Here is a 14,299-nt window from a genome sequence, read left to right on the forward strand (position 1 = left end):
TTTTCATATATCTATCCATGGTTACGTTTCTTTTGCGGTTTAGTATATATTCAGAATCTGTACACTGCCCTGGATGCTGTAAACCTGATTCAACAACTCGAAAGTTATGAAATGTACATACCAAAGGCTGGAGCTACTGGAATACTGCTCCACACAAAGGGAAAGCTGACTATTCAAAAGTTGAAGTCATCCTTCTTGTCTAGAAACGTGCAAGGAATGCATGTCCTTGTTTGGTCGTTTCATAATGGACACAGCAAGCTGTTTTGTGTATTTTGTTTTTTGGTGTGCAAATTCGACAAATTACATACGCATATCTATGATTTTGGCAAATCATCTCTGTTCTTGCATTGGTCAGCCTGTTTTTCCATTCGACATACCTTGATAATACTGATGCATTAAACCAAACTCGCTCACATTTGAAAAAAGTATATTCTACGGTCTCAAAAAAGATGAATGAGTTTGTCTGCAGGCTAAATACAGTGTGTTGTTTCAAAGTTCTCATTTTACACAGGGCGACAGAGGGGAAAAGATGAAAGAGTGTTCCCTTTATTTACTTACAGTGTTTTGTTTCAAAGATGTTTGGTTACTCACAGTGTCAGTCGATCCTGATCATGTTGTCGATCCAGAGCTGCTATCCTTAACTCTCGCCCTCTGGTCAGACATGAGTATGAGATGTATCCTGTATCTCCGGTTGGCATAGGGCCGTCATACATGGCACACAGGGTAGAAGGGGTTGTTGTGGGGGGAGGAGGGACAATGACATATCCTTGGTTGTCATAGCTGTTATGGAGTCTTGGTCTTCAAGCGTGTCATCGTCCGAAGGCGACAAAGCTTCCGGAATTATAAGGGTCAATGGCTCAAGAACGGTCGGCTTGGTACTGACTATCTTCTATAAGGTTAGTATCTGGTGTGCTACTGGAAAGCTCGTGAAACAGTGGGCTTGTGGCTGGCTGACCCTGTGCGGGATCCGTATGGTGACCGGGATGAACTAGTAACAGACGCTGACTTTGAAGAGTCTGTGCGGGTACACGGAGCGGCAATACGTAAGTGGCTGCTGAAGGTTCCCTTGGGAATCCCAAAGCCAGTTACAACAATATCAATCATGGGTGTTTGTTGTTTAGGGGCGGTCGGGTAGCCATGCGGTTAAGGCGTTCGCTCGTCACGCCGAAGACTCGGGTTCGATTCCCGACATGGGTACAATGTGTGAAGCCCATTTCTGGTGTCCCCCGCCTTGATATTGCTAAAAGCGGCGTAAAACAATACTCAATCAATCAATCAATGTTGTTTAACGTCGCAATCGGGAGCATTCCAGCTATTTGAGAGTGAAGTCTGGACCAGACAATCCAGGGATTGATACTGTGAACAACGATCCATGCCAGCAGGGTACAATGACTGAGATGCTGAGGCTGACCATCCGATCTATTTTGTTACACCTTACGACACAACACAGGTTGCTTGGAAACTATTCTATCCAAGAATCCCTCAGGGAGGTGACTTAAAGGAATAACTGACAAATAACAACAGCTTCTTAGGACATCTAAACTTTATTTTTTTAGTCATTACATAATCATATTGCCAGTGCAAAAGGATGAAACAAAACATTAACTCATGATAAAAGGATTTTAAAAATCCCTTCCATGATTGTGGCTTTAAAATATTTCTTGGTTGACATAAAGCAGCTTTCGTCTTCCATATGAATAATACCCCTAATAAAATGTTTTCGTAAATTGTGACATTGAATCAAACAACTGAACACAAAGGAGCAAAAATTAGAACAATTTTCCATTATGCTCGTGTAAAATATCTTGGAGAAAACTTGGCATAGAGGCGTCACAATTCAAACACTTATTGACGCATTTCAAACTGATACTTGGCGATACGATACATGATATGCCAGCCCATGCATCGATTCGTGATTGAATTCTGTATCATTATCAAAATGTACTATTTTCATTGTTTTACAAAACAGGCCCCATATCCAACCGGCTGGCGTTGCCTGCCTGTTACGAAACAAACTGCAAAATCTTTACCTGCCTGTTACGAAACAAACTGCAAAATCTGACTGCAAAATACTTCACCACTAACACAATTTGAATAAAAGTGTTTGATGCCTGACGCCGAAGAGCCGTGCTGCTGCCATGCCATACGATGAGGCTAAGAGTGACATATGAGCAATACTTTGTCATGGCTTCTATAATCTTGAGTCTTGCCATAAGCCGAGTTGACAATCGTTTACTTTGATACTATACCTCTCTGCATAAGATCTGACGACACCTGCATAAAGATTGTATCAGCTGAATCCTGATCGAACTTTGACCTCCCAATCTTAATGAAAGATGTGTGGGATCCTAAGCCAATCACATGTCAGTTTATCTAAAACGATTTCATTTCCTTACCACCTCGATATATCCGAAATGGCAGAATATATATCCACAATAATGAAAGCATGGCTTTATGTTTTTGCATTCGAAACTCCCCGATCATATTCCTTTTCGATACAGAAAAAATATATGCATTTCTGAATGCTTCATTACCTGGTTCGGGAAAGTTCACCTGATGCAACCTCCAATGGAGAGGATGTCAGACTTCCACACAGAGAGGTATCCTACCAGAGTAAAGAAGGTGTGATTTTAATCAGATTGGTTGGAAACTCACTATCAATCTTCAGCATTTTGGGACTCCATCAGCAAAGTAGAGTAATGTTTGAATTTCAGTTGATCAGCAATAATACAGCTATTTGGATAGAAAAAAAACAGTGATTGATAGTATGAGCAATGTCCCATTCTTTCTGGTATGGTCGCTATATTGCTGAAATAATGCTGATGCCACATTATATGCTCACTCATTCACTTCTGGTTATACCACACAATCTGACAGAAATCTGCCACTAGACGCTATAACACTGTCACAGGTAGTTTGTTTGGAGCTGCACTCAGAAAAAAAAATCACCATTACATAAAAATAACAAAAACCAATGTAATTACTTGTTTTACAGATTTTTATTTAATTTTGTTAAATAGCTGAAAGCATGAGCCTGAAAAGTACAAAAAATAAATTCAAACAATTTTAAGATTTTTTTAAAATCAGTCTGCCTGTTATCATATTTTCTTGTGCATAATAAAAACCCAGCTTTTGTGGTTCCTTATTTGAGGGGCACAGTGTTAACCTTTCACTTTAAATGAAGTTTTTGCCAAAGTCAGCCAGACAATAAGGATGTCAATTACTGGTATACCTGCAAATTTTGAAATAAAAAGATTTCATGACATGATTTTTTCCAGTTCAAGAATTTTATATTTTTCAGCTGTGAAACAAGTAATATAATTGATCTTGTCTAAACATAAAACTATGCTAAACAAAGAAATATGAAGATTAACATCATAAAGATCTACCATATGATTGTACAGTCTTGACTATATAATCTTTGGAATCCAATACTATATTTTCAATAAACATACAAAGTCCACATGAGGACTGACCGTTTTAATCGTGGGCCCTAAAATCTACTATCTACATCACAGATGTCTATCACCTGACAACCTAGTGTCAGTACAAATAAAACATGCTCAGTTTATGAAATAGCTCAAAATATACACATTCTTACAGAGTACAGATGAGCACACAGGTGCCATGGGTAACCATAACAACCAGAGAAACATCAAAAAGTATATTTACAACTGTTTGTACAAAATATACTTGTCTTATGACAGTGCCACTGAATGAATGGATTCATTGTGTGTGTGTGTGTGTGTGTGTGTGTGTGTGTGTGTGTGTGTGTGTGTGTCTGTATAAACCTAATGAAAAAAGAAACTACATTCACAGGTGCTGACAACCCTAGAAATATAATCAGGGTAAACGGGGATTCGAACTCACAATCATAGGTTTCTAGCGTGCCCAAGGGACACAACTCTGCACAGCAAATCACGGTGCCTTAGACGACTTGGCCACCCGTGCCCCACTATCCTTTAGAAATTCACAATAATTGGTCTTAAACCAAATTCTTTTTCCAAACAGCACTTAATTCCTCATTTGAAACAAGGAACACAGATTCTTTGATTGAAGAATTACATGGAAAATATGTTACTAAGGCTAAAAAAAATAAGTCTTGGTTCTCAGGGACTCCCTGCATTATCATAAAGTTTGCCACACAAAAACAAAAAAATACTAAAATATTCAAAATCCAACATGAGTCAAATACTGTATTCCAGCATTTTACTCAAGGAATACATAGATGTAGGGAGACCCTTTCCCAGGTTGATTGTACTGTTTCTTTGGTTACATAACTGTTTATTTGGTTACATACTAGTTTGAACAAGCAAAAAAAATAATGAAAAATAGACACTGACCGCATGTACTATACTTTCAAAAAAAACATTGTCCGAGAACCAATTCTTTTATTTTTTTAAACCTTAAGGCATACCATGGAAAAGCACCAGAAAGGGTAAAAAATTAACTTACAAAACATGGCATTGGTTACTTGCTTTGGCTACTGTAGTGCAATATCAATGCCGTATTAACTCTATTAAACACCTTGTTCCAATAAGCATCATTGAACAACTTGACAGTCCATATAATTTTGAATATATTACGGCTTTTTTAAAAGAAGACAGCAGCATAGAATGTGTATATAATTACCTATTAATTATTATCGAAAACATGTTAGTTTCACTGATGTTTGAATTAATTTTGTTCAGTACTGTTTGACCACTGGCAACAAGTTTAACTTATTTAATAACATGTATATTTTAAATAAGCGCCCAGGGTGCTTATAACGGTTGGTACGGTATATCACCTTGTTATCAAATGTGTTTAATCAAAGACAGTGTATGCAGGACATAACATATTTAGACATGCCAATTTCATATTTCAATAGACAGGACAGCCTTCTTGCTAGGTCCATAGAAACCAGAAAATTGCATGTTCTAATGTTTGTCAGTACACAAAATACTCACATAAATTTGCCTGAACAACAGTTTGTAAAGTCTGTCCCTGACATTCAATCATAATATGAGCATATGTTTCAGAATAAAAAACTACAGAAATACAAGATGCTATATGTGTAAATGTTCCATGTAAATGGCCTCAAGTAGTGGAATCATGGTGTGTGAGAATCTTCAACCTTGACTGGGATGGGGAGGGAATCCATTCCACAAAGCGATCTTAGCGCTAACTCCAATACTTGAACATAGATTTTCAACAATTGTAGTGTAAAGATTACTTTGTGTAACGGGGGCAAAGGTTCGAATCCCCACATGGGTACAATAATTCAAATTCTGGTGTCACCCCAGCGTGATATGGATGGAATAATGCTACAAACAGCATAAAAGAAACTCACTCACTCACTACTTAAGCGTTTTATTGCATATTTCCAAGCAGTGTTTGCATTAATGTAAACACTATAAATCTTTAAACATTCTTGTACCATTTCACCAAAATGATAAATGACAAAATAGATAAATTAAAAATATTTATTTTCACATACCATGACTAATCCTTTTTACAATTATTCTCTAACTAAATATAGAAGGGTCAAATTTTGTGTTCATATCGACCATTGAGGAAGGTTTTAAGGAAATAAATATCTATTAAATATTATTCAAATATTTTTCCCCATGGCTAGGCTGAATCCTGGTCTATATATTTTAACAACAACAGTTAATTCATTCTGAAAAGAAGAGTGAGTGAGCTCAATTTGAATGCCAGTTTGATCAGTATTTCAGTCATATCCAAGTGTATCAGCTTGTTGTGGGAGGAAGGCCACAGATGACACAGCTTGTAGATGTTTACCCCTTTGCTGAAACCCATTAGCACAAGGATGTTAGTTTTGCTGAAAGACCATGGAATATAAGCAGGTCAAATCAGCAGATCCTTTCACTTCTATGGGAGGCAACTCTGCATAATGAATAATGGTGTCATAGCCACTCGGCAACTGTGCTACTCTGCAGAAAATAACTATAACAACATAAATGACACTACACTAACAGCAGGTTTCTATCTATTAAATACAAAATGTAATCTTTGTCAAAATGTTTAACAAGGAAAAATAATTTGTCTGGCTTTAATAAATACATTTTAAGCAACATTGTGAGAAATTGTTATTTATGCTTCATTGCTTTGTGAGCAATATGAGTCATAATGTTTAACAAGAAATGATATTTTGTCTGGCTTTAATAAATATATTTTCAGCAACACTGAGTAATCATTACTTAGGCTTCATTGCTTTGTGAGCAAAATCTTATAAAATATAGAGTACATCAGTTTCTAGAACATAGTACCACCAAAGTGATTTTTTTATTTGATGAATCTTTAGGCCAGTTAAAATAACATTCCTGTTTCTCATGACTTTTATCAACACTGACTGGGTAGGAAAGATTCTTTAAATAAATAATTATTTATCAGGTCAGACTTATTTTTTACGGAATTCAGGAGTGTAACCTTTGGTTCTTAGGTCAAAACAATAAATTAGATAAAATGCATTGTACAGGATTTATGAAATCATCTTAAAGTTGGATTTAGTTCAACAGGTGATAAAAAAAATTAAAAATCTTTGCCTTGTTTGGGTCCTTATAAATATTATAAATCTAAAATCTGACAACAGCATTTCATTGTCAAAATGTTTTTGTTCTGGACTCATGTCAGAAATCCATAAAAGTAAACACATGGTAAACTTGATTCTACTATCCAACGCAGCCTCTTTAGTTAAGCCCCTTACTGCCTGCAGTGAATAGAAGGACAGTGCCTGAGGTCAGGGTAACCATGGCTACTAATTTGAAATGTTAGTGCAAAAAGTTGGATTCTGGTGCAAAAACGAAATTTGACTTAGAAATTAATTGTCCCTGAACAAGGCTTAGAAATATAATAAGAAATGGGTCAGTGGTTATTTTATGGGCAGCAGTTCATGAGAAACAAAATTTTAATCTAATAAGCCTGAATCATTTTTGGTAACGAAATTGGGTCAGCAACCATGGAAACGTCCCAATCTCCATAAACTCTGTGGTCCGACTAGGTACGAGACAACATGATTCCACTCGTGATGATGGTGCTTTGGATTGGAACTTGCATTGATCAAACTGAAGTAGGTATGTTGTCGAACGGTTCAACTCCATACATCACAGGAGTAGCGGCCCTTGGATTGTAATTTCTTGATGTAATCTGCAGCACCAGCTTTATCCTTGTTGCCCTTCTCGATGATGATCTTCTCTAGTAAGCCATGAACCTCTCTTGCCATGTTCCTCGCATCACTGCCAACATGAAATACAGTCACTTGAGAGAGAGTATAGGAAAAAGCTTATTTTGGGGGAAACAAAAACATAATAAAATGACGTATTTGAATAAGTAGAGATATCAAATGGGGTCCAATGATAGGAGTGAGTGAGTGAGTATGGTTTTAGCCCGTTTTTAGCAAAATTCCAGCAATATCATGCCCGGGGACACCAGAAATGGGCTTCATACATTGTACCCATGGGGAATCGAACCCGGGTCTTCGGCGTGGTGAGCGAATGCTTTGACCACTAGGCTACCTGACCACCCCTCCAGTATAAAGTGTGTAAATGATACGGCTTCATTTCCAAATACAGTAGAACATGGATATAACGAACTACAAGGGACCAGAGAAATCAGTTTGTTTTATCCGTTGTTCGTTATATATACACTTTCGCTCGGAAACATCTGCCGTCTTGGATAAAACAAAACGCAATGTTGGCTTGTATTAGCAGTGACCACTTCATAGCATTCAATTGATAATGTTTCATAACATTCACCTAAGTTTAACAAGGTTGATCTGTCACCACTGATTGTGTTGATTCTCCGCAATTGTCAGTGACACTTGACACTGAGTGAAATTTCTTAGTTTGCTATACACGTCACTGATAAGTGGTAGATGGGTTTGTCGGTGATCAGATATCAGTTTGATGTATCTGTAAGTTCGCTGCAGAGAGTTTGTTATGACCGTAAATTTTTACTACATAAAACTGCTTGTAGACTACAAGGTGCATCGTTAGTAATCTTTTTAGCGCAAAGGATGAAATCATGTGATCTGTGATCGGGAAATTCCTGATTATTTATGATTGACAATAACTATTACACTTGGGGCATTTGACGGGATGCTTAAACCATGCTTGCCGGGGCTGCACTTGACTCGGCCTGTCATGGTGATTGTGTTAATTAGCACCATGCGCTTCACAGAGTACAGCGGACTGCACCTGTGTACGTCTTGCATACATGCTACATTTGTGAGTGAGTCGCATCGGCATTATTTCAGCCATATAGCGACGAGACCAAGTTAATGTATTCACAATCGAGTAATCTATGCAAAGTAATATTTCAAAACAATTTATGAAACATATTTGTGCATAACAATATGAGGTATACAGTTTTAAAACACAGGCTATTGGCCACCAGTAACCAAAGCTAGGCCACCTCGCTGTGGATCATGGGGACTTACAGTACCTCGGCTTCCTGCATGATATCCCAGCAGGATTTACGTCATCACTTTAGCCACTGGTGGTGCCAATATTAAAAAATACTCAGCAATGAGTTGGCTTAAAAACACTTGTTGATGATAGTTACACCGATTATGATAGGATTACGTGACACACAGTGGGGACAATAATTTTACAATACTTTAACCTCCTGGACAGAGCCTTCAATAAATTCAGTTGATAATAGCATCACACCAAATATAAAAAAAGCATTTAATCATTCACATCCATATTTAAAAATTATCATACAAACCAATTTCTTTCAAATAGCTGATGATAAGATGCCCGCTGACACAGGAAAAGAGATCTTTCAGATTTACGCATTGATAATGTGAAGGATATATTCTGTTTATATCTGTATGGCATTTCTATTGCTTTCCATTTGTGACTGAGAAAGGTAATAATATACGGAAAATCCAATATGGTCACCAAGGCAGCCATGCATGAAACTGAATCATATTTTTGTGTGTTTCACGACACCATTGTTGGGATTAGCCATGCAAAGTTCTGAAGATTTTGAAAACATAAATGCTTAGAACCACCCCTGACCCCTGACCTTACACATGTGACTCCCACATTGGTATGTACTCACCCACACACGTACACGTGACCTCCATTCTCTAAAACCTCCCAGAACTCCGCCATGTTCTGCTCTATAAGGTTCTGGACGTAGACCTTCTTCTCTTGGTCCCGGGAGAATGCCGTGTAGATCTTGCTCAGACTTCCCTTGGCTTTGTAGTCCTTCAGCTCCTCCTCATAGATGAAGTCCTGGGCCTGATAGCGACAGCCGAAATACAAGATGGTGTCCCCAACCGGCTTACCTGCAGCACCAGAAAACATGTGGTAATCCACTGTCCAAAATACAATCCTTTTCACAGAGTGAAAACATTCAGTCAAAAGCACCTCTTACAACGCTCACCAAATCGGAGTTACTTGCCCTTGCCCTTCCAGTTTTCTCTGGAACTTTGAGGCAGGAGATGAAGGGCAAGAATCTTCGAACTGGTGAGCATAATCCGAGGACTGAGTGCTCTCACTGTGTTAAGAGTATCAAAGATACAAAATCAAATTACATCTGTTTTAAAGAGTACAGTAATCATCTCATATGGCTGCCATGGGGGTCATGTTTAAAGTTTGATCAGAATTCTGTGAGCACTTTTAAGAGACAGTCCTTGAGCTCCATAAACTCTGTTGTTTCAAGAGTGATGAAAATGTTTTCAACAGAAAGACAGACATATAGCTGGATGACCAGCCTGAAAATTCATGTGAGATAAAAGTCAGTGATGCTCCACGATGAGATGGACAACGCCTTCCAATGAGGACTCACCCTCCTGCTTCAAGAAGTTCCTTTCCTGTATAAATCCTCGGAACGGAGCTACTCCAGTTCCCGGTCCGATCATGATGACGGGCGTGCTGGGCTTGAAGGGGAGTCGGAACTGGGACTTCCGGACATAGACAGGGACGGTGGGTTTGAGGGTCTCGGTTGGGTGCTTCTTGGCCAGCCAGTTTGTGGCCACGCCCTTTGTCAAGCGTCCTGCTTTGGTGGTGTATTCTACTAGTACAGCGGTGATGTGTATACTCTGTGGGTGAACCTGGCACAGACATTGTTGACATGGTATTTACTTGGGCATAATAATACATGTAAAGGAAGCCATCAGGTGAGATGAAATGGGGTTTAAATTATATAGCGACGTATACGCATGAGTGTCAGTGTGGCTGCTTGTACTAGTCCTGACTGAGGTTGATTTATAGTGCCGACTGAGATACCAAGTCGCAGTTTAACATGAATACCACGCTCAGACACAGTATACCGACCAGTCCTTGTTTTAGCCCCTAAATGCAGAGCGCCAAGCTGGGTGAGAACAAGTACCATATCATTACGTCTTTTGGTATGACGAGGCGGGGGATCGAACCCCGACCTTCCGCTCTACCACGAGACCACGGAGACAGAAAGGAAGCCATCAAGTGTGACCTGAAGACTGGAAGGCCTCAAATAACATATGACCTGAACATGAGACATGGGCTTCTCACTGTGCTGATATAGGAACAAGATGGGTGAGTGAGTGAGTATGGTTTTACGCCGCTTTTAGGAATAGTCCAGCAATATCACTGCTGGTGACACCAGAAATGGGCGTCACACATTGTACCAATGTTGGGAATCGAACCTGGGTCTTCGGCGTGATGAGCGAACACTTTAACCACTAGGCTACCCGACCTCCCCAAGAGCATGATGAGGGTGTTTCACAATCTAGTTCTGTATGTACTGACTTCTGGGTAAATTGCAGTCTTACAAATCCCTCTGCAGAAACCATGTCAACACAATGTTTGACATGATGTTCCTTGCTTGTCAAAATTTAGTTCTGTTTGCACTTCAAGTTACCATACTATAACTAGTATAAGTCAATTCAGCCTGATGATATCACTGCCTAAATCAAATCCTTCTAGCTGCACAGCTCTCAGCCACAATATCTCCATAAAACACTGGGCACTGGTGGCCCAGTTGTCTAAGGCACTGCCATTGGCTGTTCAGAGTTACATTTCTTGGTCACGCCAGGAAACTATGACTGTTGGTTCAAATCACTAGTCACCCCAACTGTTTGTCAGCACCATACCCGTGCTCGTGGGTTTCACCAAAGCGGTAAACATCTGAGGCCTGCATCACTTCGGGCTTTCCTCCCACATTAAGCTGACATGCCGCGATATAACTGGAATACTGTTACAAGCAGCATTAAACCCAACTCACTCACTCATGAAACACTACACATCCTTACCTTTGGTGAGGATGAGATGGAGTAGAAACGGGATTGTAACCGTGGCAACAGTTCACATATGTGGTCTATGGGAGGCTTGAGGGATGGTAGATCTTCCAAGATGGCCAGTATGGATCGATGGTCCTTCTGGACCCACTCACTGTAGAGGGCCTGGAACAAGAGCAATGCCATGTAGCACCGTACTGGAGACTCTCTGCATAAAATTTTGGGGATCAATGGCATTAAATGGGATCCCAGCGTGGCCACTGTGCTATGTAAATAAAATACCAAATTAAGGCTTAAAAAAAATAACAGAACTGGTTCTCAGGCAATGGCTTTTGAAAATAGAGTGCAGGGCAGGCGGTGTATTCTTTCCTTGTGGGGGGAAGGAAGGATATTTAAAGATTTTAAAAAAAAATGGAAATAAAAACTAAGAGTGCGGCAGACTTTATGATGATGTAGGCGGTGCCTGAGAACCAAGACTATTATTGTTTTAAGACATATCTTTGAAAAAAACAAAGTTTGGGTTTTGGTTGACATAGTAAAAAACCTGAGGGATGCAGTGGCTGATCAGTAAAACTGAAGGTGTAAGCCTAAAGTTTTACTGGTGAGGTCACTCCTGCCCAAAGGTTTTATGCCAACTAAAAATAAATACAATACAGATGCACTTTTCTTTATTTTGCCTTGTTCATATGTGAGGGCAAAAAAATCAGAAAACAATATATTAAAACCAATATGTGAAAAATTAGTCAAAACATGACAGCCATTTTCCTCCATTTTGAAGGAAGACAACTCTTACCTCTCCCTTAACAAATGGCATTATGTCACCAAAGTATTATACGAAACAAATACACTCAATTCTTCATTATTACCTTGCCTTCTGATGTAGGTGCCAGCATTTTCTGCAAGAAAGCCTTATCTTTCTCATCTTCTGCGTATTCAGAGAGCTCACGTAGGACGTGAGTACGAGGGGGGCTGATGATATCGAGGTAGTGGGACAAGGCAGTACGATATGAGCAGGGGCAGGGGAATGGGTGCTTCTTGCTGGCCTCCTCTGAAACACAAAAGTAAGTCAGGGTTATGAGGGTCAGAGTGCTTAAACGAGTAAGTTTTTTTAGTAGTTGAACCCTGCCCTCAGCTAAATGCTGACAACCTGTAAATAATTGAGTCTGGGCCAGATAATCTAATCATTGACGTCACGAGCATTAATCAACGCAACTGGGATGGGATGACATGCATCAACCAAGTCAGTGAGCCTGATCACCCAATCCCGGTAGTTGCCTCTTACGACAAGCATGGGCTGCTGAAGATGGATCTTCACGGTGTAGTGAGTGTGTCTGACTTAGTGCAGCTTTGAACAGTATTTCAGTTATATGATTGCTTGTTGAGGGAGGAAAGCCTGATGTCATTTACCACTTTGGTGAAATACATTAGTAAACTGAAGAGGACGGGGCCACCCAAACCCCCTCAGGGAAGTGTATAGTAGACATGGGCTAATGACATAAAAACGAGAACCTACATCCTGGGACAAAATATTTTTTTTAAATGTGCACCTGCAAAGATTTTCTCGTGTACTCTTTGGAATTTCAGTGTGCCAAAAAGAATACTTTTCGATCTCCATACTCAGTGAATGTCACTTCAACATGAGCTTAATAATACACCATTGTAATGTACACGTTTGCCTCCTTCCCTTAAATGAGACTGATAACAATTTTTTCAATTTCTGAATCTCTAGGTATATTTAATGAATCATTCTGTGTATTAAGTGTGTTTGTATATTCATTTTGAATCACCTACTTTTGCTTGGGAACATTTATCACTAGCTGCATATAATATGCATCATGAGCCAATTTAAAAAGAGGATTTTTATGAGGACCTTTCAGGATTTAATAGAGTGAGCGAGTATGGTTTTATGCCACTTTTAGCAATATTCCAATAATATAATGGTGTGGGACACTAGAAATGGGCTTCACACATTGTACCCAAGTCGGGAATCAAACCCAGGTCTTAGCCGTGACGATCGAACGCTTTAACCACTTGGCTACATGACCACCGCCTTTACAATTTAACCATACCATTGGCACTCTAATACAAGGAAACTCAAACTCTGTGTAGTCTCGAAGCTTCGAGTGGCATGATGCAGTGACCCACCCATCAGTGAATCGTCCCGTCCCGTCACACACCACAACCATGACATCTTGTTTCTGTCTACAACAAGGTCTCACGAGGTTCCCTTACCATCAACATTTGTGAGAGTGATGACTTGATCCAGATCAACATTCAGCCTCTTGCCTATAGCTTCTACCAGCTCAGGGTCATTGATGGGATACACAGCCACATGGTCTCCGGACTCATACCTACAAAGTAAGAAGGTTGACATTGCATGGAACTCTCCATTAAACAAGGGAGACTACTCCAGATAACTTTTGGAGCAATGGAGTATTTGCTCGCATAAGTGAGTGAGTTGGGTTTAACGCTGCTTTTAACAGTATTCCAGTTATATTGCGGCGTATCAGCTTAATGTGGGAGGAAAGCCCGAAGTGATGTAGGTCTTAGATGTTTACCACTTCAGTTAAACCCACGAGCACGGGTATGGTGCTGACAAACCTAGAAACATAATAGGGGCGAACCGGGATTCAAACCCACAATCATAGGTAACGAAACTCTACACAGCGAATCGTGGCCTCTTAGACGACTGGGCCACCCGTGACCAACTGCTCTCATGAAATTCTCACAGCATTTTAATTTGGGTATTCAATGAGTGGGCATTAAAACAATTTCACTTGCATGTACAAACATTGTGTTTTTTGTGCTGTTTGCTGCAGAGATTAAACTGACCTGCCTCTTTAGTAGGATTAAACAAGCTATCATGTGACCTCACACTTCATTTTCGCAACATTGAAACATCGCCAAAGAAACGCGAACCATGGAAACATTTAGATAAATTTGTACGGTAAGAAGAGATGTTTTCAATGTGTACCACTTAATGACTTAAAATCACTCAAGTGTCTTTATTCTTATCATGATATGTTGGACATGATTTCCAAACTTTTCACATTAATCCTGCACGAGATA

The 14,299-nt window shown here is 39.5% G+C and overlaps 1 protein-coding gene across 1 annotated transcript in view; it reads right to left on the bottom strand.

Annotated features, from left to right (window-relative positions):
- Positions 1 to 1,536: 1,536 nt before the first annotated feature.
- Positions 1,537 to 14,299, bottom strand: part of LOC139456329 (NADPH--cytochrome P450 reductase-like) — a 43,163-nt gene continuing 30,400 nt past the window's right edge. The window contains exons 10-15 of the mRNA XM_071237967.1: positions 13,463 to 13,581; positions 12,097 to 12,278; positions 11,246 to 11,395; positions 9,802 to 10,066; positions 9,070 to 9,298; positions 1,537 to 7,238 (exon numbers count right to left, since the gene is read on the bottom strand). Coding sequence (XP_071094068.1) covers positions 7,094 to 7,238; positions 9,070 to 9,298; positions 9,802 to 10,066; positions 11,246 to 11,395; positions 12,097 to 12,278; positions 13,463 to 13,581 — 1,090 coding nt within the window. The 3' untranslated portion in view covers positions 1,537 to 7,093. The remainder of the gene's footprint in view (positions 7,239 to 9,069; positions 9,299 to 9,801; positions 10,067 to 11,245; positions 11,396 to 12,096; positions 12,279 to 13,462; positions 13,582 to 14,299) is intronic.

The sequence above is a fragment of the Haliotis cracherodii genome, unplaced genomic scaffold (genome assembly GCF_022045235.1).
Source record: "Haliotis cracherodii isolate W230 unplaced genomic scaffold, xgHalCrac1.p SCAF_11, whole genome shotgun sequence".
Classification (NCBI taxonomy): Eukaryota; Metazoa; Mollusca; class Gastropoda; order Lepetellida; family Haliotidae; genus Haliotis; species Haliotis cracherodii.